The sequence below is a fragment of the Episyrphus balteatus genome, chromosome 4 (genome assembly GCF_945859705.1).
Source record: "Episyrphus balteatus chromosome 4, idEpiBalt1.1, whole genome shotgun sequence".
Lineage (NCBI taxonomy): Eukaryota > Metazoa > Arthropoda > Insecta > Diptera > Syrphidae > Episyrphus > Episyrphus balteatus.
The window spans coordinates 59,369,650-59,396,758 of record NC_079137.1 but is presented as its reverse complement, the minus strand read 5'-3'; the positions used below and the strand labels follow the sequence as shown (position 1 = coordinate 59,396,758).

Genomic DNA, 27,109 nt, shown 5'->3' with positions numbered 1-27,109 from the left:
ATATATTATTTATAACGCTGCTCAAAAATGTTTTTTTTTTTTTTAAACAAATTTTATTATAATTTATGATATTTAAACATTTTTCGTATGCTGAGCTTGAATACGAAGTCAGCAATATTCTATCAAATCAAAAATGACATTTTTCAACCGTTTTTGAGGTTGGTACTTTCTGCCTTACAATCAATAACTTAACCCACTAAGCTGTGCCATATTAGAAGATTAAAACCTTAATGAGTTGAAAAAAAGTTGAGATTATTGAAAAATTATAAAATGCGTTTTTAATATCATTATAATACCGGCCAGAAAGTTTCAAAAATTGGATGCACAAAAATAATATTTAGTGTGCAAGATTTTAGTCCATTCCGACAATTTTTAGGGATGGTTCGTTTCCTATGAATTCCTTTTTGCTCATTGTATAGATGCCTGAAAATTTAAACATTGAACAAATTGATTATTTCAGTTACGTAAGCTATCGTCCCACCCCTACGCAACACTCTATATAACTTTCGCACATGTTCAAAGACTAAAATTAAAAAAAAAAACTTCCAAATACGTGATTCATTAAATAAAAAAAAAAAAATAATGATAATAAAATCAAAAGATTGCAAGTAGTGGTAATGGTGATATTTTTTCCACTAATTTACTGACGAAATATAGCAAAATATAATAATTAAAGTTCAATAAACCGGAGAAAAATGAAAAAAAAACACATATTATATTTTATTTTAAACAAAATTGATTATTTTAGTCAAAACCAAAGATAACATAACAATAAAATAGGGGCTACATCAATTAATCATGTTTATATTTTTTTTTGAGAAAAATACAAATATAATAAAATAGATATGGTTGTTAATTTTTTATAGATAAAATCATGATACTAAATACTATTTATGTCTTGAGTGACTGTAAAACATAATCTATTTTAGTTTATTTGTATTTAATGATTGGTTTTTTAGTTTTAAATGTGATTTGTTTGTTCAATAAATGTATGGTAGTAATATAAATCTTTTTAAAAAAGTTTTGTTTAGAAAAAAAAATTAATCTAGGAATATGATTATGCAGAGGAAAAAATGCTTCAAATAGGATTGGAAAAAATTATTTCTCAAAAACGCAGTTCAATTTTTTGTAAAATGTTTACATATATTTTTTCACAAATTGCTTTTTCGCATTTATTGTTAATAAAGTTTTTTTCATTTAGTTCTGCAATTGAGTCGCAATATACCTTTTACTGATTTTATTGTAATTTCATCACAACAAATTAATATAACTAACAACTTTTGCGGTAAAACTATATAAATCAATGGGTTATTCACATTATTTTCATTGATTACAACACCACAATATCAATTCAATTTAATACTTTGACCATAGAGATAATAAATATATACACTTAAAGTGCAAAAACAATCTCTTCGATTTTTTTGAAGCGGTACTTTATACCGAACAAAGTATACTCTTAATAACAAGTGTTTTTTTAAATAAACAAATAATATTCAGAACAGGAAAAATAAGAGTGTTTTTTTGTATATCACACCAGTTCGTTTATGGTGTTTTTCATAACCCGGTAGCAATCAATTTAAAAAACATTAAATTATCAAATTAAAAAAAAAAGAAAATTTATATACAATTTATTTGTTTTTAATTCTTCATTAAAACAAGTAAAACAAATGATAAAAGTTCATAACAAAAAAATTAAACAAAAAAACTGCTTGTATCGTTATTGTCTGAATGCTTATGTTTTTTTTTTTTTTTTCTGACCTCACACTTCAATATAATATATTTTTATTCGCATGTAAATAGTCTACTCTTGTTTTTTTTTTTAAATTATTTCCACTCGGTGGCTAGAAGTAGTATGCTTATCATTTTTGCACGAATATCAATTAAATTGACAGCCCATCACTTGTTTATATTTGCTGCGCTATTATTTGCGCTGACAATCGCAACTTAATTTCAATCATTTCGCTATGTCATTATAATTTTTATTTATTGATTTTCAATCAACTACAAACTGTCCGTCTGTCGTCATAGGTCGTCGTAGTCGATGACAACAAAACACAACGGTGGAGCGGTGTTTCTTTGAATTATTTAATTTTAATTTATCAATAAATAAATTTTATTTGTTTATTTGCATTTAGAAAAAAAGAGAAGAAAATTACATGAATATAATTTGCAAACTAAGTGAACTTAATTTGATTGATTTGATTTGAAATGATGAAACTTGAAGAATACATAATGATACTTTTTTTCGATTTGAAATAATGTACCATATGGTGAATTTGAAGTTAAATTGGTACTCACAATGATATTACTTTTAAAGTATAGTATTTATTTTTAACTACGATATAGGTAGATACTATAAACAAAGTTTAGGATTCGTAAAAAAAATAAAACTGGAAATTAAAATAAGACATGACACTACATTGATAGAGAATGCCAAAAAAAATTAGTCCAACAATTTTGTATGTATGTATGTACCTTGATGACTTATTAAACTTATTAATATATTCCCTATAGGGAAATCAAAACTTTTTTCTTATAAAAAAAAAGTAGTTTGCTGTTTTTTAAAGAAGAAAAAAATAACAAATAGTTTTTTTTTAACCGTTATTAACAACACCTGTTATGATACTTTTTTTATTTCTAGCTCTCTCGTTAACAACTAAACCGATCCTTGCAAATCATACACAAGAGTTTAATATGAAAATTGATTTTTACCCCATAAGTCCATATTTTTTTTTCAAAATGGCATATTTATTTTTTTTTGAAAAATGTAAATATATAAATGTATTTCTTTGTCAAAAATTCTTATTATGCTTATATTATATTTTGAATTTTTTGTTTTAACTGGTCAATATTAAAATTCCGTAACAAAAAGTCTATGTTTTTCGTACAAAAAAAAATCTTTTTTGCACGCAGATCGAATTGAAAATTTTGTTCATTTGATAAATTTGTACGATAAGTACAAAATTCCGGACGTTAGTTTTTTATATATTAAAATTAGTTTCAATTAAAAACAATCATTTTGAAAGGGGTTTTCAAAAAAAAAATATTGTAAAAATATAAATTCTTCAAAAGAACTCTGTAAGAATTACACGTTTTTCGTGAAGTAATATTAATATAAATTTTTACTTTTTCAAGTAGTAGGTACATGGATTTTAAAGTTCAAAAATATTTATCGCGAACGCGATAAATTTTATATTACCTAATTGTTTTTTTGTTTACTTATAAACAAATTACGTATACACCACAGTGACATAGAAGAAAAAAAAAAAACAGTTGAGGAGTAAATAGTAATAGCAGAAAATAGTAACGACCTTTCAGTACACAAAAATTGACCAAAAAATTATATTGATTTCCATATTTTGAAATTTTATTAATTTCGATTCATTCATTGGTGCAACAATTACAATTTGCTCTTGACAACGACACAAAAATTCCATACAATTTTATACTTCGTTACCACAGTTCACATTCAGTTTTTTTGTTTGTTATTAAATTTTTTGCATTGCTCCTACGATTTTTAATAAAAATACTGAAAAGTTAGATTTCATACAATTTCTATCTTTTAATAATTTTTTTTCAAACACTAAAAAATAATTTTTGGACTTAAAAAAAATTTTTTTTTTGTTGAAAAACCAAATTTTCACTACAAAATGCATATCTTCTTCAATTTTTTTTTAAGCTGGTATGCTATATTGTAGCAATTCTTAATCAACATCTTAATCAAAATTTCATAAAAATTCTATTTATTTCGTTTTCAATATTGTGATTTTTTCAAAAAAAAAAATAAATTTTTGTTAACACAAAATTTAACTTTTTTAATTTTATTTTTAATTTATATTAAAACCGTATACATTGAGGGAAAAGCCACCATAAAACAACGTGAAATCAATGAAAACCACATTGATTTAACTATTGTTCGGAATGATTTTGCGTTGAAGATGGACATTTTAAAATCAACGTGAAAAATAGGTTAATTTTTGATGGTTTCATATCTTGAAGTCACATAAATCAAAGTAGTTCAACTTTGAAACAACGATGTTTCAACTTCAATTTATTTTTTCCCTCAGTGTAAATTCCTCTGTATAAAAAAATTACGTTAAAAAGTAGTTAAAAAAACTCTAATGATTTTGAAAAAATTAAGCTTTTGTTAAAAATTAATTACAATTAATTTAATGAATGTGTTGACATGGTATCTACCTACTAAAGAAATGAAAAATAGTGCCGTTTTTAACATTTTCCAAACACAGTTCAGTTTTATAAAATGTAGTCTTTGGCTGCCAAGCTTTTTACTGCCCTGATAAATCACATTAGCTACCGCTGAAAAACGGAAGACATGGCAGTCAAAAACTTATCTTTTCGATTAACTATGCATCTATAAGGTCCCTTTACTCCAAATAAATTTAATACCACTTTGGAAAAATTCGGTTATCTTTCCAATCTCAAAAAATTTATTAAGATTTTGGACAACACAAGAGTAAAAACAAAAAAAAAAAACTTCTCAATAAATCTTTCCAAAACCTTGTTTTTTTTCAATCCAAATCCCCAAAAAAAAATGAGAGTAGGTAGGTATTGTCTGATCAGTAAAAGTTGTCATCCAATCACACAAAACAATAAAAAAAAATAAAAAATTTTGGTAAAAGTAATTACAATAAATTTAATATTTTATTCATCTTCACAATTTTATTCAGACATTCAAACAATAATATTTTAACAACTTCAATTGCCCTCAAACGGGAATTAAATTATAAAACAAAAGAAAGAAAAAAAATATAAACAATAAACAAAAGACTATATTCCAATCGTGTATATGCTCCATTTCCCTACTTATCACACTTTCTCCATTTATATATTATATCTGTCTACCCTATAGATCATCATGAATGATAAAATATTATATCGATAGGCTACATAAATATTTTAACCCACTATATTGGTTTGAAATTACCTAATCTATAACAAAAATCTGGAAAAAAAGTCTACCACAAAAAAAATACCTACTCTAGTTCTTACTATTTTTACACATTTTGAATAAAATTATATTATATATACCCTTATAAAAGTCAAAGAAGGTGTAGTCAACGAAACCCTATTTTTACGATAGATCATTCATAAATCACTCAATCAAATTCAATATGAAATTGATATTCAGAAAAATTATAATGATCATTTACACGCGATCGAAGCAACAACAGCAGCAGTAAACACCCAACAAAAAACACTTTCATCATCATCATCATATCAACATGTATCTCCATCGTCATTTATATCGTCTCCCAGATACAAAATCTTAAATAATAAATTAATGAATCTTTTTGATGAATTATGAAAATATGCAATCAAAACAATCTTTTTTTTTTTCATCGTTATGGTGCACTTTTATAAACTGTCTTTTTATTTCTCTTCTTGTGGCAAATCATAAAAAAATGATACAAAATCCGAAAAAATAAAAAAAAAATCTATCTAACCCGAATTAAAAATTCACTTGTTCGATCGAAAAACGCTGTTTTTTTCGATAGATAGATACTTTTGTATCTTTTCCCCACAACCCGCTTACGTCGATTGATCGTCATCATACTTCGTTGTTAGTTCAACTGTCAAGGGGGAGATTGTGATTGTGTGACGCAAAATAAAATAAATAAAAAAAAAAAAAACAAAAACAGCTGATAGATACTTTTATATCTGTTGTACATCAAGCTCTCTTGAGTTTTTTTTAACTTGGTTGGTTAACTTGGGCCGGCTTAAGACACAAAACCAATTCAACTTTGATTCAGTTCAACATTTACACTCAATCGTGTTGGGTGCGCTGCGATCGACGAGGAATATTTATAGAAAACGAGATAACTTTTCGTATGAGTCGTGTCGTGTGGATTAAAAAAAAAAAAAAATTATAAGATACATAACTTTGGTAGTTGTTGGATTTTGTGATATTTAACTTAGATTTGAAATTTGATATTCAGTGAGGGGTAACGACGAATTTAAAATATCTATTTACCACAATATAAAGGTGGGTGCAAAGAAAAATACAAAAAAATGGTGATTTTTCCAAACTAAAAAAAAAAAAAAAAAAAATGGAAAAAATCAAAAGTGTATAACCTAAATCAATAAATTCAAATAAAAACACAAAAAAAGTAGTATCTTATGGAGCAATTTCGTGTATCTTTTGATCTAATATCGTGTTCTAAAATGCAAATGTGCACTAAATTTGTCACCTCAATGCTTGCTTCTTTGGCTGCTGCTGCTGTTACTCCTGCTGGCTGAGTTGAATTGGCAATACAAAGAATTATAATTGCAATTTGGTATTCAATATGCCAAACATGGAGAAACCAGAGGGAATATTTCTATCTATCTTCTGTCTATTCTTTGAGTACTTGATTCTGTAGTTTTTTTTTGGTATGTGATTGGAATTTTTTCTCAAGAAAAAAAAAAAAATGCCATTTTTTTCTATATGTAGGTAGTCTCATTCTGATGTTCTTCTCATGGGGGTCACTGAAATAGCGACAAATCCGTTGTGAATAAAAAATAAACTTACCAACTTCTTCTTAAGAAGTAAAAAAAAAAATTTTTTTTTTTTTTATTTTTTTTTTTTTCTAAGCTACCGCAAAGAATCAGTGTTGCTTTGCTGTTGAATGTGCGCGAATTTTCTCGCGCGAATGAAGCTAAATATTACTTCAAAAAAAAAAAAAAAAAATAACAAAAAAAAAAAAATTTTTCTATGTAGATACACATTTACATATATGAATAGAGTATGGATGGATGGTTAGTTAGTTAGAAAAAAAAAAAAATAAAAACAAAAAGATACTTTTTTCTGGCTTTCTGGTGAGGATAGTTACCTTTGTGGAATGTGGATAGTTTATTATTGCTTTTTAGTGTTTTTTTTTTTATTTTTTACTTCGTTTCTTTAATTCCGCTTTGAGTCATTTTTTTTTTTTCATTTCTTTCTTTATCATCATTATAAATTTATGGCATTTGGTTTTTAATTTTTTTGCCAATTTGATGGATAATCTTCTTTTTCAAATCGTTTGAGATCATGAAATTCTGCTAAAATTTAAAAAAAAATTATGGTTGTGGAAAAATTACATCACTCGAGGGAAGTTGTCTAATTAACCACAAAAGAAGTTGCATAAATAAATAGAAAAAAAAAGAAGAAGAAAGATGGTGTCAGAAGTGGGATTGAAAATTGAACTAAAAATGAATAAATTTATTGGTTAGTAGGTAATATTGAATGAGTTTTTTATTTGAAGAATTTTGCTAGAAAATTAAATTATTCAAAATAGAAAAAAAAATTGCAATGTGAATTGGTAATTTTATAATTTGCTTGTAGTAAAATACAGAGATAAAAGAATAATTTTGAACTGCATTTTGCATCAGTTCATTATACGTCCTTAATTCAAAATGAACTTGTAGAATAATTTGTTTACTTACATTTCAAAAGATGAACAAATGGATTTTAGTTCCATTGGAAAACTTAAGAATTTTAAGCTGGCTTAAACACAAAACTGGGTCCAAATTGTGTGTGTATGTGTCAATAGAATTTCAGCTCTTTTGAAACAAGATGTGGCAAAGTACTTTCAAAACAAAATAAAAACTCAAATTTTGGTACAAATGTTCTTAGCTATTTTATTTCACTTCTTAGAAAAAAAAATTAACAAAACCAGTAGAAATTTATAATCCATCTAAATAGGTACATATTCTTAAACTTAACAAAAAAAAAAAAAATGAATGCATTTAAAATTAGCTGTTTTTTTTCTATTTTTAATACCTTTTCAGAAATAAGAAAAACTTTAATTTAAAATAAATTTTTAAAAATTTATATGCGTATACAAAACACAAAGCTGAGAATTATTTGTATCCAAAATAATGTCTGCAAAAAAATTTAAATTAAAAAATGAATTAAAATAAATTGAATTTCAAAATTTGTCCATTTTCTTTTAAAGTCAAAATTATAGTGAAAAATTACAAAATAATGAATTAGCTAGGTAAAAACAAGCTAAAGCTACAACTTGAAAGTTAAAATTTGTCTAAAGTTAAAAATGTATTGTTCAAGGGACAAACCTCGTCCTTTTTCTTTAAGAATTAAATTTGAGACTTGAAACTCAGGGAATATGTTTTTGTATATATTTCCAAGCAAAATTTTCAAAATAAGGACTGAAATGCTGTGGTTCTGAACCAATTTTTTTTTTTTAAACCAAAAGCTGAAGACTAAATCTACTTATGAATAGATTTTTGAACACACATTTTTGAGCATGGAAATGGCCAATTCCAAATTTGGATCAATTTTTGTTTTCAAATTCCTACTCGAACGTATTTCTTTTGGACCGAATTTTTCTACTTATGAACAGAATTTGGAACACACATTTTGGAGCATGGAAATGACCCCTTCAAAATTTGGATCAATTTTTGTTTTGAAATTCCTACTCGAACGTATTTCTTTTGGACCGAATTTTTCTACTTATGAACAGAATTTGGAACACACATTTTGGAGCATGGAAATGACCCCTTCAAAATTTGGATCAATTTTTGTTTTGAAATTCCTACTCGAACGTATTTCTTTTGGATCGAATTTTTGTACTAAACCATAATTTTCTAAAGAATTTTTGTACTTTGAGTCCGAATCTGAGTTCAAAATTTCACTGTTACATTTTTGAAATACTTGCATATTAACAGGTTAAGTGATTTGACGTCATCTTTAATTTTTTTTTTTTTCAAAACTTATTGTTTGACTTCTGATTTTGATTACAAAAAAAAGTATGAGTCATAAAAAAAATTCATTGAAAATTAGTCTTTTCGAGACTTCATAGTGAAAAAAGTGATGAGTATAGATCATTGACATTGACACAGTTTTGAATTCAGCATAGTCAATTGAAAGTCAACTAAAATCACATATGACTAAGTTTCTTATTCCGACTTTTTCCGTGTTTTTTCTGACTTTCTTAATCCAGTTTTCAATTTATTTAAATTTGTTTAGTTTTCGAACTTATCATTTCATATAAATTAAAAAATCCAAACCTAGTTTTTAATATAAATTAGTAGGTACATAGGTACCTACCTCTTTGAGTTTTAAAAACTTTATGCTGCAATGCTTTGTTTTACGTTATTCAAAAAGTTTATCCCCTTATCAATGAACGAAACTCTTTGTTTTAATAAATTTTAATTTCAAGTAAATGACTGAAGTACAAAATAAACAAAAGAAAATTAAATTAATTCCAGGATATTGCATGTGATTTCCACTAATTTAGTAAAAACCACTCAAAAATGTCATAAAATATCTATAATACTTCATCACACCATATTGAACTGGTTGATATAAAAAAAAATGATAAGAATTATTGCATTTATCACTTTTTGTTAAATTTTTTTAAACACCATTTAAGTGTAGGTAGGTGTTTTAAGATAGAAAATATTAAAAAAAGCAAAACAAAAAATCTAATGTCAATAACTGATATTATATATTTTGTTTGATCAAAGTCAAAGATAAGACAAAATAAAAAAAAAAACTCAAATGCTTTTTCCGGTATCGTTGTTATATTCAGTTTTTATGAGTCTTTTAACACCCTCGTGTTTATGTCTGTTTTCTACACGTCAATTGCAATAAAAAATAAAGTTAAGAATTAAAAATAAAAACAAAAACACAAAACAAAAAAATAAAACTGCTGGTAAAACCAGATTTTTTTAAAACGCAAAAACGAACTAGAAAGTAAATAAATGTTATGTATGACAAAAAACTCTGTCAAAGCAATAAATCAATATGATCTATTTTTAAGCTTTTTCAATCCCTCTCAACAACAATAATAACAATTCTATTATTTCAATTAAACACATGATCGAAAGTACGAGTTAAATAAGGTTAGACAAGTGAAAGACATTTATGGTTCGAGTCTGAGATTGGAAACTTATAGAATATAATTGACTCCCCCATATCACAGTTGGATTGAGAGTAATATCATGTAGACAAAGACATGACTGCAGGTCAAATAAGGAGTGCTGAAGTTGAACAACTTAATTCTAAACTTATATAATGCAACTTGATCATAAGTTAAGATCGAATTGCATTTGAATGAGATCATAATTTTTAACTCAACTCGAAAGATCCTCTTAGCAAACATTTAAGGGTCTAAAAATACGATTTGAAGACTGGTACCAAATTTTAGCCCAAATTTCATGCCTTCGTTTAAAAAAAATTGTGTTCCAAATCTCAAGGTCGAATTTATTTAAGAGGCCGAAAAGAAATTTCTTCAAGCTCAGTCCTGCATACTAAAAACTTTTTCTTCGTCTAAAACACTTTATCTTCTCTGAAAGTCTGAGGTGTTTAACATTGACACAGTTATATTATATTCTTGTCTCAAATCTTCGAAACCTGAACAAGTTCTGAATTCCGAATTATTGTTTAATCAATCCACAAACTCAAAGTTTTGTAGCTTTCATTTTCGTTCTTGATAGCTTCTCAGAACACAGACCACAAAATGAATGAAGACAAAAAATAATCAAAATTCAACAACAACAGGTCGATGAAAAAACCTGATGTGTGCTACTTTGGGTCATTTTGATTCTGATTAAAAAACACTTTTGACGTTCTAGTTTTTCTTTTGTTATTTTATTTTTTTGTTTGTTGATATTCCACACCTTTTTCGGACACGTTTTAGACTTGACAATGCATTTTATTTAGTTTGACGCAGTTAAAAAATATTCTCCCATGTCAATTTATGAACAAAAGTTTAATATCTATCATTCATGAAGTTTATGACGTATATAAAAATCTTTCAGAAAGATTACAATCGAAAAAAGAGTTTTTTTTTATAGATGTATCTATTTAAATGACTCACACTGTGTTCATTCTCCGATTCTCCATGGTCATTTCGATTTATAATATAAAAGTTACACTCATGTAAATTTTACTTTCAAAAAATCATTAAACCAGAACCAAGAAGTATTTTTGTATTTTATATAATTGTTGTTTATGTTTTGTTTGTGTTTGAATTTAAAATAAAACAAAACCAGTTACGAAAAAAAATCAAAAAAAAAAAAAAAAAAAAAAATGGTTAAGATACTTTTAGTCATTGTTTCACTGATATAAAACAAAGCAAGAATAATTTGTCGACCAATAAAAAATAATAAAATCCAATTTGGAAAATGATAAAGCTACTGCCTCGATCTTATCAATTAGCCAAAAGGTGAAGAGGTTAATTTTTTTTTTCTAATTGATTGTTGTTTAAAGCTTTTGTCAATAACAATTAAAAATAAAAATGACCCAGAACTATCAACTTAGTATCTTTAAAGTTATTTAAATTCATGTTTTTAAGAGTTTTCTAGATCAAATGCATCATTAAGAACAATAAAAATGTAATTAAATCGAACATAAAAGTTCAAAAAATGTCACTAAATTGATAAAGAACTGGTTTTATTTTATTATTTCTATTTTTTTTTTTTTTTAAGAAAACAGATAAAAAATAATAAATAATGCAAAGTTCATGAAGAAAATGATTTCATCGTTCTCACAGTTAAGGTGTCTAAGACTTCAGATAGATAAAAAGATATATTTTTTTAAGTTGACAAAGCTGAATATTTTTGTTGATGTCAATATTTGTTTAGAACAAAAAAAAGAGGTATTTCAATGTTTCTATCACGAGTAAGTTGAATGCAAAAAAAAATTTAAAAAAATACCTACTTCTAGCGAATATTTCTTTGTTTTTTATTCAATGGCTTTTTTTTGAGTTATCATCTAATTAAGTTTATTGTTTTTAAATTTTGTTAACAATGAATGGAATGGAATGAAATATTTAACTTTTTCAATTTTGCCAAATTTATCAAAATACGCCATAAGTACAAAATTATCCAACAAATTCGCATACTCAAAATTTTGTTTCTTTCAATTTTGTAATAGTTTAGTTTAAGGAAAAAAAAATAGCTATTCTTCAAGACAGTGAGAATGTTATTTTTATAGAGATTAAATTTTTTAAATAAATTTTGAATATTTTCTCTTGGTACTCAAATAAATTGGTATTTCAAATAATTTTATCAATTAATAAAAAAACATAAAACTTTAAAGTAAAAAAATTTCAAATTGAAAAAAGTAAATTGTTTGCAATGGAACATGTTACTTTAAAAAATTTGCACTACACGGAGAAAAAAGAACCAACTAAAAACAAGCGGATTCCATATCAAATTAATCGGATTACTGCATATTTTGTTGCCAAGATGACTTCCATCTTAAATTAGGCGGACAAATCTTCTTAATTTTTTGAATACGCCAATTTAATTATTTTATTTTAATTAAGCGGATTCCACTTATTTTAAGCGGACATCGTATTTTTTTTAAGAGGTTGTAATTTAAGGTGCCCTTTTTTCTCCGTGTATAAAATTGACAACATTTTACATAAACTTGAAATTTTTAAGTAAAATGTTGTCAATTTTATACACGGAGAAAAAAGGGCACCTTAAATTACAACCTCTTAAAAAAATACGATGTCCGCTTAAAATAAGTGGAATCCGCTTAATTAAAATAAAATAATTAAATTGGCGTATTCAAAAAATTAAGAAGATTTGTCCGCCTAATTTAAGATGGAAGTCATCTTGGCAACAAAATATGCAGTAATCCGATTAATTTGATATGGAATCCGCTAAAATCTTTTTTTTTCTCCTCTTGAAAATTCACTTCTTACAAGATTCCTCGGTTAGATACTATGATCGCTTTGTAATTTTTGCAGTAATATTTTTTCGGTGTATTTGGCATTGTCAAAGTGGAAAAAGTTTAAGTTTAAATTAGAAAAAAAAAAAAAAAAATTAAATAATATTTATTTTTTAAACAAGTTTCTGTCGATATCCGAAAATATTTGAATACTTAACAATACCAACAGTTAAAAAAATCATCGTAATCGAACCAATAAAACCGACTTTTTATTTTTAAATTTGATAATTTGACTCATTGTCCAAGTTAACAAATTCTCTGTACAACATTTAGAATTCTCAGTGCTTAAAAAACATTTACTTGCATAAATCCAAATCCAAAATTTTGTCAATTAAAAAATTTGCGTCTTCAAATGTAGAAGGTCCTATAAATTCTGAAATAAAATTTTTGTTTTGTTTTCAACGCTTATGATATTTTTTTTTTTTTGAAACAAAAATGCAATTTCGAATTTTTAGAAAAAAAAAATAAAGAAAAGAAAAAAATATTTTGTTCTTATTTTGTTGATAATTTTGTTTAAAATTTTCAAACATTTTTGAAAAAAAAAGTTGGTTTAGGATTTAAAAAAAAAATTTGACACTTAAAAATCAAGTTTTTAATGAATTTTCGTGAATTCATTAAACCGTTTTCCAAAAAACTGATTTTCAAAAAAAAAAAAACTGTGTTTTCGAAAATTTACTACAATTAACGAATACTCACACGATTGTGAGAAATATTTTCGTTTAAATTCATTGAATCGTTTACAAGTAGGTAATTTAGAAACAAAAAAACGGTTCTATGCCAGGACCGTTAGATAACAACTTTTAAAAAAAAACATTTAACATTATTCATAATAGTTTTTATCAAAATCATCAGAGCTGTTTTTAACACCTCTTTTTTTGTGACGTGATAGGCACACGGGTGCGAATTTGGTTTATACTTTTTCATGTCGCTAGAACTTTTTTCGGTCACAATATTTTATAGAGAATCAAGTATGAAATTGATGTAGAATATTTCGAGGAATTCGAATATAGTATTCACAATTCCGAAAAAAAAATATTTTCACCCTTATAAAGAGACTTTTTTGTGACCACTTTTTTGAAAAATCGTAATTTTTTTATTTTTGTCCTGCCAAATTCGCACCCGTCTGCCGACAGAGGGTTAATAAAAGTCAATTTTTTTCTTTTATACTTAAGCAGTTACTTTTAATTTTAGTTTTAAAAATAAATTTCCAATGGGAAAATCTCAAAAAACTCATATTTTGTTACCATTATTTCGAAAAATTTCCGCAAAAATCAATTTTATGTTTTTACCATTTATAGACCTTTAAGATGATAGCCACTCTAAAAAATATTTGTTTTTAATGTTTACAAAACGGAAACACTCAGATCAAAGTTTAAGGTTCTTCCTTTGAAAATATAACTCCAAAGTTGTATTATAGCCCAGGGAAATTAGTAATTTAAATCGCATTTTTCGCGGGACAAAATTTTTTTCATGGAATGTGTTCGGGTGGTTGTCCTTATCATAAAAGTCAATTTGTTGGGAAAATTGGAGGTTGGGAACAGCCGCCATCTTGGAAAAGAGATTGGTAGCGTTTTTATTGAATAGCTCCATTGTTATTCATTTTAACAGAAAATGACAAAGGTAGGACTTATTAACAATAAAATTATCTAAACAATGATATACAAAACAATTCCGTGAGTTGATTAAATAAAATTTTATAGTTGGTCAAAGTGCGGGTTTGTATCGCAAGGTTGGGACAAAATGACATTTTTTCATATATCTGACGAACTTTTGATTTGTTTGGATAATTCTTCAAGAATGTATTATAGTACTTATAATTACCTATAAAATGAGCCCACAATCGTTATTGTAACCATCGTATTGTAGAAGTAATCTAACTCCGAAACTCTCCATGTACTAGTCAAAAGTGAGAAAAAAGCTAGTTTTTTGCTAGTAGGCCGAGAAAATTTTGGGAGTAGAGGTATAACCAAAATATAAGTACGCAGTTTTGCTGCCATACTCGTGTTAATGTCGATTTCAAAGGTCTGACAACTCTAATTTTGGGCTTTATACGGTTTTTGGGGGGTTAAATAACTTAAATTTTCCAGTTAACGTGAATGGGCTAAATTTGTACTATTTGAAATTATAAATATACAAGCTGATGCTCTATTATTTTTCCTAAATCTGGACACCTTAATCTCGGCTATGGGGTTAATAGAACTCACGATATAAGCTTTTTTAACTAACCATATCAGGCTTTTCAATTCAAATAAACAAACAAAAATCGAAACAAAAAAGCCTCTAAAACATAATCGTATAAACGGCTTATATCTTGAGTTCTATTGGTCACATCCTCAAGATTGGGGTGTCTAGATTTAGGAAAAATAATAGGGAATCAGCTTGTATATTTATAATTTCAAATAGTATAAATTTAGCCCATTCACGTTAACTGGAAAACTTACGTTATTAAACCCCCCAAAAACCGTATAAAGCCCAAAATTAGAGTTGTCAGACCTTTGAAATCGACATTAACACGAGTATGGCAGCAAAACTGCGTACTTATATTTTGGTTATACCTCTACTCCCAAAATTTTCTCGGCCTACTAGCAAAAAACTAGCTTTTTTCTCACTTTTGACTAGTACATGGAGAGTTTCGGAGTTAGATTACTTCTACAATACGATGGTTACAATAACGATTGTGGGCTCATTTTATAGGTAATTATAAGTACTATAATTCATTCTTGAAGAATTATCCAAACAAATCAAAAGTTCGTCAGATATATGAAAAAATGTCATTTTGTCCCAACCTTGCGATACAAACCCGCACTTTGACTAACTATAAAATTTTATTTAATCAACTCACGGAATTGTTTTGTATATCATTGTTTAAATAATTTTATTGTTAATAAGTCCTACCTTTGTCATTTTCTGTTAAAATGAATAACAATGGAGCTATTCAATAAAAACGCTACCAATCTCTTTTCCAAGATGGCGGCTGTTCCCAACCTCCAATTTTCCCAACAAATTGACTTTTATGATAAGGACAACCACCCGAACACATTCCATGAAAAAAATTTTGTCCCGCGAAAAATGCGATTTCATGCCCATATTTTGACTAATTGCCCTGAGCTATTACGATTCTTTTTCAATTTTACTTTGAGTGAAAACAAAAACCCATTCTTAATTTTTTCCCACAGAAATTCCAATTTTTCACTCTCTTTCCCTTTTGTTTGGGCAAATATAAAGAAATAATCCAATTAAACCAAGATAATCGTCTTTTCTTGCCAGCTTATCCTTTTTCTCAAAATTTTGAATCCATCACCATAATATGTGTGTACACAACGTTAGTATACCTTCATGCATCTTCTTGAAAGTATACAAACCCCAAAATGCCCCCAATGCGTAAATTGCTCCAATTTTCCAGAAAGTCAAAGTTATTTAATTTATAGCCTTGTTTCCCACTCTCTCTCAAAAAAAAAACAACAAAAATGCATACTTTAATGGATTCCATATTCTGACGAACTTTTGTTCTCATTTTTATACCCCATCATCACCTTACCGCAAAAGCTATATGTAAGGTACCTTGAACACAATATTGTATGGCCGCCTGGAGCTGCTGCTGCAAAAAACCAAGTCGCATATCCGTATCCGTATGTGAATTCTCGTTAAGAATCACCTGGCTCTGGCGAGGAAGAATGCAACAGGTGGTGTGTTCGGCAGTGGTGGGATAATTGTTCTCCTTTAGGTACCTTTTTTATTCCTGAATTTCTGAGGCGATGTGGTGTGGCATTGTATTGAAATTTTTTTTGTATTTTTTACTTTGACTTGAAATTCATTAAATTTGAACTCGAGGAAACTCTCATTTCACTTCAGGGGAGCTAGCAGCACCCTGGTATTACAAACACATGCTGTGTTCCAGTCTTTATTGTTGTTTTATTCGTGAAACTCAATGTGTGACTGGAATATCCACTTAATTCAGTCTCCTTCAAGCTGTCCACCAGCTCAACCCATCCACAGCTTAACTTCGTCGTGCATTGTATATATCCCACGAAGCATTGCAATTTCCTTGGATGATTTTATTTCAATTTTATTTTTTGCGGTCTTCTGTGTGTTCTGTTACAATTTAATTCCCTTTAAGGTTGCTTACAGCAAGCATTGAACTTAGAACGAGATAAAAGATCAAAAGAATACCCACCTTCTTCCGGTAAAAAAATTAAAAAAATTAAAAATAAAAAAAAAATACCAAAATGTATCTTTAAGTTCCAACACAATGAATTCTCCCGAAAAAAAGACAAACAAAAAAAAAAAAAAGAAAAATGTGTGAAATTTCTCCATAAAAATTACACTTTATTTATTTTCTTTATTTTTTTTTATAGGAAAACATGATATAACAAAAAATAAAAAAAATTAAAATAAAATAAAGCATCGTCAAAAAAAAAAAATTCTGTGTGATGAGATTGCCGACTGTGATTTATAATTAATTAGAAAAAAGTAAAAAGATACAAAAAAAAAAAAAAAAACTGTCAAAAAAAAAGTAATAAAAAATAACGATTGTATCTTGAAAATTCGTTTGAAATAATTTGGTTTTTACTGGTGAGTGATTTTTATCTCCAGCACATCATCAACACCGTTTAACTACTTTTTATCATCATTGTCACATCAGAGCCGAAAAATGGCTATGGAACCGAGAATAATATTTCTTAAACCAAAAAATACATTTTCGAAATTTTTCGATGGATTGGATGAAACAGGTAAAAAATAAATTTCCATCAAAACAAATAAAATAATTAAATACTTTTTGTTAAATTTTTTGATGTATTTTTAATTTTTTATTATATTTTTTTTTGTAAAGAATTTGAAAGATTATAGTTTTTTTTTTTTGTTTATAATATCAAAAAAGATATTTAATTAATTAAGATTAAGCCTATGACAAAAGACACACTGCAAACAAAACACTTCATTTGTGGAAATAGGTACTACTTATTGCGAAAATTTATTCAAGGATTATTGTGTTAAGTGCTTGCATTTGTCAATACTACTCATAATTTGTATGATGAAAAGTATCTTAAAGATAAATATGCATGCATTTATTTGGAGATTAGTGGGTTTGTTAAGATGATAATAGATTGTAATATGATTTTGAAGTGTCAACATTATAAGCTCATTATAATGGTATTTGATTTTGTGCATAAACCTACTGTTGACCTTGAGGTGAATATTATTTTGGAAATAATCATATTAAGTATCACAATAAATAATATTTCATGGATTAAGTACAAGGTATACAATTGTTAGCCCTTTTGAACTTTTTGAAATTTCTTTTATTTAAAGTATCCAAAGATTGAGGTTGAAGTTTAAACGAAAAGATTTTTTTCATAATTTTCGGATTACCAAGAAAATTTGATTTGAAAAGATTTATAAATTATTAATTTTCTGCTTGATAGATAAGTGAAAATGCTTTAAAGCTGTGACAAAACCAAATACAAATCTGCAATCACTCACAAATCAGTATTATTTGAATTAATTTAAATAATTTTTAGGACCGAATAATTAAATTTATTTATACTCGGTGTTGATCTTTTTTAATGATTTCATTTCGTTCTGTTTTTTTTTTTTTAATTTATTAAATTTTCATTTGTACGAAAAAGAAAAAAAACATAAAAAATAATAAAAATTAAAAAAAAATGCATTTGTAAATGAATTGAACTTGAAAACATAAATATATTTGCAATTTCTTTTTTGTAGGTGCAGGAAAGAATTTTCAGAAGAAATATTGTTAAGGCCATTGTTTTTTAATATTTTTGTATATAACAAAAATTTAATAAACATAATTTCAAAAAAACAAAATAAATATTACTCGACACATTAAAATAACGCTTGAAAAAATACATTGGTTCGTTTTCAAGAAATTAATTTTTCAAAACAAAATAAAATTTAAATTGTATAAAATTCTAAAATTATTTTTTTTTTTTCTTTTAAAAATGTATCTTGTTTTTAACGTTTAGTGTTATTTAAATTTTTCCGTGCAAAAGTTTTGGTTATATTTTTGTATTTCAAAAGCAGGAGATATTTTTATACGATACACTTACCTATTTCTTTTTTTTTTTTTTTTGAGAAAAACAACCTTTTACATTTTGGTCATTATGTCAAGTAGGTAACGTTAATTTTGGTTTTCAAAAATAAAAAAAAACAAATTTTTTTTTTCAAAAAATTCTGATTTGTATAATTTTTTAACGGTTTTTTTGAATGGTAAAGTGAAAAAAGAATTGTGTTACATAAACTTTAGGTAGTTTTCTCTTCTTTTAAATCATACCTAAATCATTTTTTTTACAAAAAAATCACTTCAAAGGAAAGCTCATAGAAATAAAAAGAAAACAATTTTTTTCGAACGCAAGTTTCCACTTTAATTATATTTACAATTTGACTAGAAAACAAAAATAATTTTATTTTGAGCAAATTTTTTGGCTAACTTAATTTTTTTGATTAGGTACTTTTTCAAATTTATTAAAATTAATCTAAATAATTAAAAAATCTATTTATGTAAGTATTTTTGATACATTTCTTTCTACTAATTTTATAGTTCAATCTATTAGTTTTAAAATGTTACTTCAGTTTTGACTTTTAAAGAAAATAGAATTTCGTTATCAAAAAATTAGAATTTTGCATAAGAGTCAGACAAAATAGTTAAACTTTTTTTTACCATTTATTCTACTTCATTCAAATGATGTGAAAAATATAAGTTATAATTTAAAAAGGCATTTAAAAAATACTTTAAAAAATTTGGATATTATCGGAATGAGTGAAATAATTCTTTATTTGGTGTGTATATATTTTTGAGACTGTTGTTTATTTTCATACTAAAAATTTTGAAATAAAATAAATTATTCGTTTTGAAAAATTTTATTTTTGTAAAAATAAAATAATTTAAAATATTTTTACTCAACAATTTTTCGCATTTATAAAAACATTCTTCGGCATACGGCTTTTAACATTAATTTTTGAGAATTGATCAAAATAAGACTTTGGTGGTTGTTGTTCTTTAATTTCAAATATTTGTATATAAGTCCTAAAACTTAAGGCGAAATTTCAACTATGAACTTTTTACATAAAAGTTGAACACTGTGGTGTATACGTAATATTTTGCTCTATAGAAATAAAAAAAATTATTAAAAATATAATTTTTTGTTGACATTAAGTGATCATTTTCTGATACTCAAATGATATTCATGATCGTCAATTTTACTCCTAGGTTGTTAGATTAAAGAGCCGAACTTGGATAATAATAGTTTTCTTACCAGTTGTTCGATATTTCTTGTGATTAATTTTAATGAATACAATTTATAATGTTTAAACGATTAAATAAGCGATTGAAAAGCATATTTTCCTAACAATTTTTATACAGTTTTATAAACAAATTTGATTTTGTTCATGATTTTGTATGAATAATCTGTAGGTAATGTACCTAACTTTGGAATATTAGAAAACCATTTTTTAAATTGTTGATTTAGTTCAAAATTTCTTTTATAAATAATTTTGGAATTATTTTAATTCGCCGCATTTTTAAAGAAAATTTAATAGGAAATGCATTTCGAGAAAAAAAATGGTAAAGCTCTAATCCAACATATTCAACAGCAATTAAAATTTTGATACATTTTGTAAATGATAACTTTTGGGATCAATCTTGTTAGAAAAAATACCATAAACTCCTCAATCTTTTAATAAAAACCTTTAAACACCTTTATCATTTACCACTATCTCTCTCTCTAAATTGAATATAAAAATTGTTTTACTACAAAAATATTTATGTTGAATATGTGGTCATAATTTTATCATACAAGGTGTGACAGAATGATTGCAGTAGAAACAAAAAAAAATAAATAAAATACCAAATACCGTTTTATTTCTTATGACACACACACTATAAAATACATAGATATCACAAAATAATATATCCTAGTCGACAAGTATCATTTCAATTTGTAACCACTTAAGCACATTTATTTTGTCTCTAACTACATTGTTCAATCAATCACCACCCACTTCCTGTCCTTATCCAAATGCGGTATAGTGTAGCGGTCGGTGTGTGCTGAAAATTTTGGCCCCATATAGGTCGATATGTGTTATTCCGCAATATTTCCAAAACATAAGGTTGATTTTGGGTGGAGCAGCAGATCACAGTGAAAAATAGCAAACATAAGAGGACTTTTTTGCCTACACTCCATCATGGTTGGGATACACAGATAATATCGGCATACACTCAAGTTTTTTTTTTTTTTTTTTTTGTCATTGTAATTGTTAAATGTGCAAACAAATTGCTCAACATTAATGTCGTTTTTGTTTAGAGACAAGAAAAAATAAAAAAAAAATTGTGATTCACCACCGCCACATTTATAAGGGAATAAAAAAGTGTGCCATACTGAAGTCGGTTGCTATTTCCGACTTCGGACTTTTGACCCTAGAAAAATTTGCTTGTTTTGGTATTTTATTGTCATCTGCTCGATAATTGTTTGTTTTTGTAATCAAAAAAAAAATACTCATTGCAAAGCTTAAATATTATTAAAAACTGAGTCATTTGTGAAAAATGTGCGCCTTGATCTTTTTCTAAGAAATATTTGGATGACAAATTTTTGTTAAAAATGACGTGACAACGATATTGACGATGACGACGACCAAACGACGCGTGGTTGGTTGGAAAAAAATGCCAGTTGTTTGCTCACAAATCTCTTTTACTCAAGGCGGCGGGCCTGTTGTCCAGCATCGAAAGGAATTAAATTGTTAAAATTCATTACAGTGGGCATGCTACAAGTTACAAGCTTAACAACTTACTACAACATAGTATAAATACATTTGGGCACTGATTAATCTTGTCGCGTGGTGGTGCTGATTTTTTTTTGGGTCTTGTTGGGTGTCCATTTTAACACTCTCTCGTAAATATCTTCGAAAGGCTTTGTAATAATTGGCAATTGTGAGTGGGTTTTATATTTACAACAACAACTTTCTGATGCTGAACTCAATTGTTTTGTTAATTTATTTGCAAGAAAAATCAGGGCAATTTTCGGTAAATTTTTTAAGTAGGATTTAAGCAATTTTTGGTAGGATTTGGGTTGATTATGTGGTAGGTTGTGCTAAATTCCGAAAAAATAGTTGAGGTATTTCGAAAATTTGTGTTAAAATCAGATTGATTTGATAGATGAGAATTCATTACTTAAATAGAAGATTTTGCGAAATTGAAATTTTGGATGGAAATGTTTGTATACAATTTAAAATCATTGTTTCGTTCCTTGTATGTTTTTATTTGTTTTATGCTTGTTGCCCTTAGTCATTTTTTATTTTCACTGGAATTCTTCATTTAATTATGAAAATTAAATAAATTAATTGCGTAAAGGAAAAAACGAAAACAATCACGACTAACTACTCTGCACCAACGCAATGTCTTTGTGCCAATTAAAAAAAACTTTCAAATATATTTTTTTTTTTTTTAAGTCAGTTATAAAAAATTATTATTATTTGTTCAACTGCATTATCATCATTTTTCTTTTTCTCTGGTGATTCAATTAATCCTGCCAATTAAAAAAAAAAAACTTTTCCCACGTAATTCTAAGTTTTATCCAATTTATGAAGTAAACAATTTTTCTTATCTTCTTATTAATTCGCAAAAAGTATTTTTATCCTCTTGGCTAAAATGAAGATTTACTTCACATAAAATGAAATTAAAATCACAACGGAATTATATTTTTTTACTCCTTAGACATTGACATGAAGAATGAATGAATTGAAGAAGTAAATAAATTGAAAAAAAATGCTCCCGCACATTTTTAAACATTTATTCGCAAACATATTGAAAATAAAATTCACGCTTAAATTGTAGGAATTCACTTAAACAATATAAATTTTTTTGTTTAGTTTTATGAGAAAAATGTATTAAAACTTAATTGTACAAAAAAAATTGGTTACTTTGAGTTATTTCCATTGTAACGGGTGTGACACAAAGTGTAACTTCTCTAATCCGGTGAATAGTATGGACGAAGTAAAATTGATTTAAGCTGTTAAATCTATTATATCATGTTATATTTCTTTTTTTATATCTATCAGCTGCTTCTTAACATTACCAGAAAAGTCGTCATAAGTATGTCACGCCCGTTACAACTTTTTCGAAATATTTTGACAACTTAATACTTGAATAAATATAATTTGTAGATAGACTTAAATACGCAAGAAATTAGAATAAAGAACTGAAATTTTATGTCACGCCCGTTACAATTGAAATACCCTTAACCATGCAACATTTTTTGTTACATAGTGATTTTTCTAGCATTTATTCTACTTGTATTAGGTTGTTTTCAAACCGGGAATAAAATTACTATGAGGAACAAAATATTTCATTTAAAATGTCACACCCGTAACAGCGTTGAAACTAACCGTATATTCACATTTTCATGGTGTTTTGGAAGGAATTAATATTAACAATCCGACAATTCCTAATAGAAATTTCATTCCCTATTTAAAAACAGATGTTCTTGGTGTCACACCCATAATGCAATTAAAATAACTATGATATCGGGTATATTTTGAATTTATTTTTGTATAATATTGTTAAAAAATTGTAAGGTCAATGTGAATGCTTTGAAAAAAAAAAAAATGAAAAATTTATGAGCCACATCGGTAAGCATCGAAATATTAAGTTTTGATTGAATTTTTTGAAAATTTTTTTGGTGTGCCATTTTTAGGTACGCTTTCACAAATGCATAAAAATATTTTTCAAAAATAATAAAAAAGGAACACATTATTGATAAATGTTTTTTTTTTTTTTTTTTCAAAAACGATATTTGAAATCAATGCTCTGCACAGCATTTTTCAATAAAGTATGACGTCATAATATAGCCTATAACCAGTGGGCAAATGAGACGCTCCGAAAGATACAAAATTCGTCAAATTATACTGAGCGGTGTAGAAGTTATGATGGAATTGATGTTTGCTGTACAAAATCAGGTCTGCTTGCGTTACCGTTTATGTTAAGAAGAAAAATACTTACTGAGAATAACCATAGATTGAAGTATGCCAAAACGCTTTCTGACAAAAATAGCCACTTTAATTTTAAGTAAAACTTAAACACTTTTTTTTTACAAAAAATTAAAAGACTTAAAATAAATATAAAATTTTATTGTTTTCTATTTACTAATAAGATTTATTATCCATTTTATGTTAATAAGCTTTAAAATCTTATCTAGGTTACATAGGATTCTTTGAACCTTAAAACTCAAGGTTTCGCACGAGGCTAATCACACCAACAAACACGCAATAAAACTATTAAATTTAACTTTAACAAGGCAATAACTTGTGTTTTTGTTGTCTGGTGTTTGTCATTTATGTTTTTTTTTTTTATTCTATTTTATTTTTTATTTCTTGTGTAGTAATTTTTCATTTAATTTTTTTTCACACATAGTGACATTAACTTGGTAGAAAAAAAAAAATAAGTTCCATGAGAAATATAAACTACACCATAATCTTTCATTAATCCAATGATTAATTCTCGCTCGTAGAAGAGCTCTCTCACACTATCTTAGTTTGCTTTTTTTATGTACATATATTGCATAGTTTTTTTTTCACTTTGAAGTAGAAGATAGGAGATATAAAATAGAAGAAAAAAAAAAAAGAAGGAAACAGAAAAAAAAAAAAAAAAACTGAAAAACTATATCAAGAGCAGCATTGCAGTATTTCAAGTCTAAAAAAGGTGAGAAAATGATACCCTTTTGCTAATATCTTCCGGTCGTCTTCATCGTATTACAGTCAAGTCGTTGTCGTTGTTTGACTATATCTCTACACTTTGTCGATGTTTAGTTCTTCTTTTTTTTCTACTTGTAGTTTTCTCATTTTACAAAGAAGATTACCTGCTCAACGAGCGGAAATGAATAGAATTGATATCACATTATATAGATGAGTATATAAGTTGTGGCAGTTTAATGCATTAGTTAGGTGTCATAAAGGCTTTTTTTTTTCTTGAAAATTATGCGCTTACAGAAATTTCTGAGAGTGTGAAATCATAAAGCAGAAAATTGAAACTTCAAAAAAGATTTCCAAAGATTATGAATATAAATTTTAATCTGTTGATGGAGTTTAAAGAAGAAATAAATAACTTTTTGGAAGAAGTTTAATAAACTACCAATAATTTGGAAAAAGTTTAAATTACCTAAGCCTTTTAAATTGACAGTTTATAAGATGAAAATGAAAGTTTAATGAAGAAATCACATTCGTGGGAAGAATAATATTCTAGTGACTTAGTCTTAAACCGAAACAATGAATATCAGTGAAATGAGTTGGTGTAAGAATATGTTTAATTCAAAAGTGTGGGTTGAATTCTTCCGCTTACAGGAAACCTCTTCTTTGAATATTGTATCAACCCGTACAAAAGTTTTAATTTGCATATTTCAAGTAATTTAATACTTTTCTTTAAGCTATAAAGAAAAATAGTTTTGCCAATGAAAGACAAAAAATACAATCGTATAGTTTTAGAAACTGGAAATCAGAGTTCCGTTTCAATATTTCTTCTAGTTAAACTATTAAAAGATATAGAAAACTTAATACTTGGAACAAAAGATGAACGATGAAGCCCAAGAACCATCATTTTAAGGCCGAGAACTATCCAGAGAATTAGGATTAGAACTTATTGGTGAAAGGGTGTTTTTTTTTCGAAGAGACAGAAAAATCTGTAATTGGTCCTAAAAAGCCAATGATTTGCGTAAAACGTCGATTTGTCCTCTTAACCAAAAATAAAGTGAATCATTGGCCTTTTTGGAACCAATTACAGATTTTACTATCTCTTCGAAAAATATACTCCCTTTCGCCTAAATTTTTTATAAAAACTCTTTATTCCTGCTTTTTATCCCAAATTCAACGTTTTTAGCATATTTTATTAGGGTGACTCATCATTTTTGTTTTCACTCAAAAAAACATCCTTTTAACCATGATATTCTTATAGACACTTTAGATTCTTGTTTCTTATCTCAAAAGTAACATACTTGCTGAATTTCAATAGGGTACCACTATTATTAATCACTTTTTCCAATATATTCATATTTTCTCTACACTTAAAAAAACACCCTTTCATATGAAAAAAAAATGTATAAACTTAATTTATTTGTGATTCTCATAGGAAAGACAACATTTTTTATAAATTTCGTAGGGGTAACTTTTATACCATTGATTTTATCGGACATGAATTTTCCGTATTTTCCAAAAAAAAAAAAACACCCTTTCACCTAAAATATTTGTATAGACTACTTAGATTCTTGGTTTCTGTTATAAATATAACATAATGTACCAATTTTCGTTGGTGTAACATTTTTGTCCCAGGTACTAATTCCGAATTTCATCATTTCTTATAAAAAAAAAACACCCTTTCACTCAAGATAATTTTGTAGACTTTTTAGATTCTTATAAGAAAAAAAGTGTCATGTGTGCAATTCACACGTGGTAGAAGTGAAACCTTAAAAAACAATTTTTCTTGCAAAAAAAAAAAGAAAAAATCTACCTATTTTATATTCTATCTCCTTTAAATACATGTTTTTTATATGACAACCTATATTAATTTTATATCATCTGAAAGTTTATTGTTTCAGCTCAAAATATTTATATCGTCCATGTCTATACAACATCTACAAAAAGAGCAAATCTTTTCAAACCAAATCACTTTTCATCAAAAAAGCAAAAAAAAAAAACAAACTTTTTTCTCTTTTAACACCATTAAATATATATTTTTTAAATGACAACCTATGGTAAATTTTATATCATCTGAAAGCTTATTTCACCTTTTATATGACGTATGAATCATATTTCTACCATGCCTAGAAAAAAAATAAGAATTTTTTAAAGCCAACTATGTCGAAATTTCAAGCTGAGATTACGGTACTTCCTACACTGGTCATCCGCAACACATCTCCACAGGTGTTTTTAAGTATTTTTCAAGTTTTTCAATTTAAGATTGTGTATTTTGTAGAGCTCGTACAGTTAATTGTGATATATTAAATGAAAGGTTATGTTATCAGCATGCGTATTAAAGTTAAATCAAATTCTTATGTGCACTAGATCAAAAGATATAACGTTTTTAGAAAAAGAACATCTTTTTACCGTTATCACAGAATTGAAATTTTGTACATTTATAGTTTATTTAATTACCTATCTCTAGTACAAATTTTATTCATCTATCTTTTGAAACAAAAAAAAAAGTTTTAACAAGTTGAATGTTCGTGTCGCGTTTTCGTTTCATCTTTTTTCAAATCACTACGATATTAAAAAAGTCGTATTGACTTAATTTTTACGTCATTAAATTCAGCATCAAAAAATATTCAACAAGCAATTTTTTCACTATATTTTTTTACCTTCATCCCCTCCCTCTTGTCCCCGAAAAAATACCTTTCCACCCAATGTTTTCTTATAGACTTTTTTGAT

The 27,109-nt window shown here is 26.7% G+C and overlaps 1 protein-coding gene across 4 annotated transcripts in view; it reads left to right on the top strand.

The window, feature by feature from the left end:
- Positions 1-27,109, top strand: part of LOC129919561 (mucin-17) — a 270,017-nt gene that overhangs the window by 228,927 nt on the left and 13,981 nt on the right. The window contains exons 1-2 of one of the 4 annotated variants that reach the window (XM_056000484.1): positions 5,917-6,007; positions 17,041-17,415. The exons of 2 other annotated variants lie outside the window; for them this stretch is intronic. In XM_056000484.1, coding sequence (XP_055856459.1) covers positions 17,337-17,415 — 79 coding nt within the window. In that variant the 5' untranslated portion in view covers positions 5,917-6,007; positions 17,041-17,336. Of the gene's footprint in view, positions 1-5,916; positions 6,008-17,040; positions 17,416-27,109 lie in introns of those variants that run through there. One more of the 4 variants, XM_056000485.1, reaches the window with a different exon arrangement.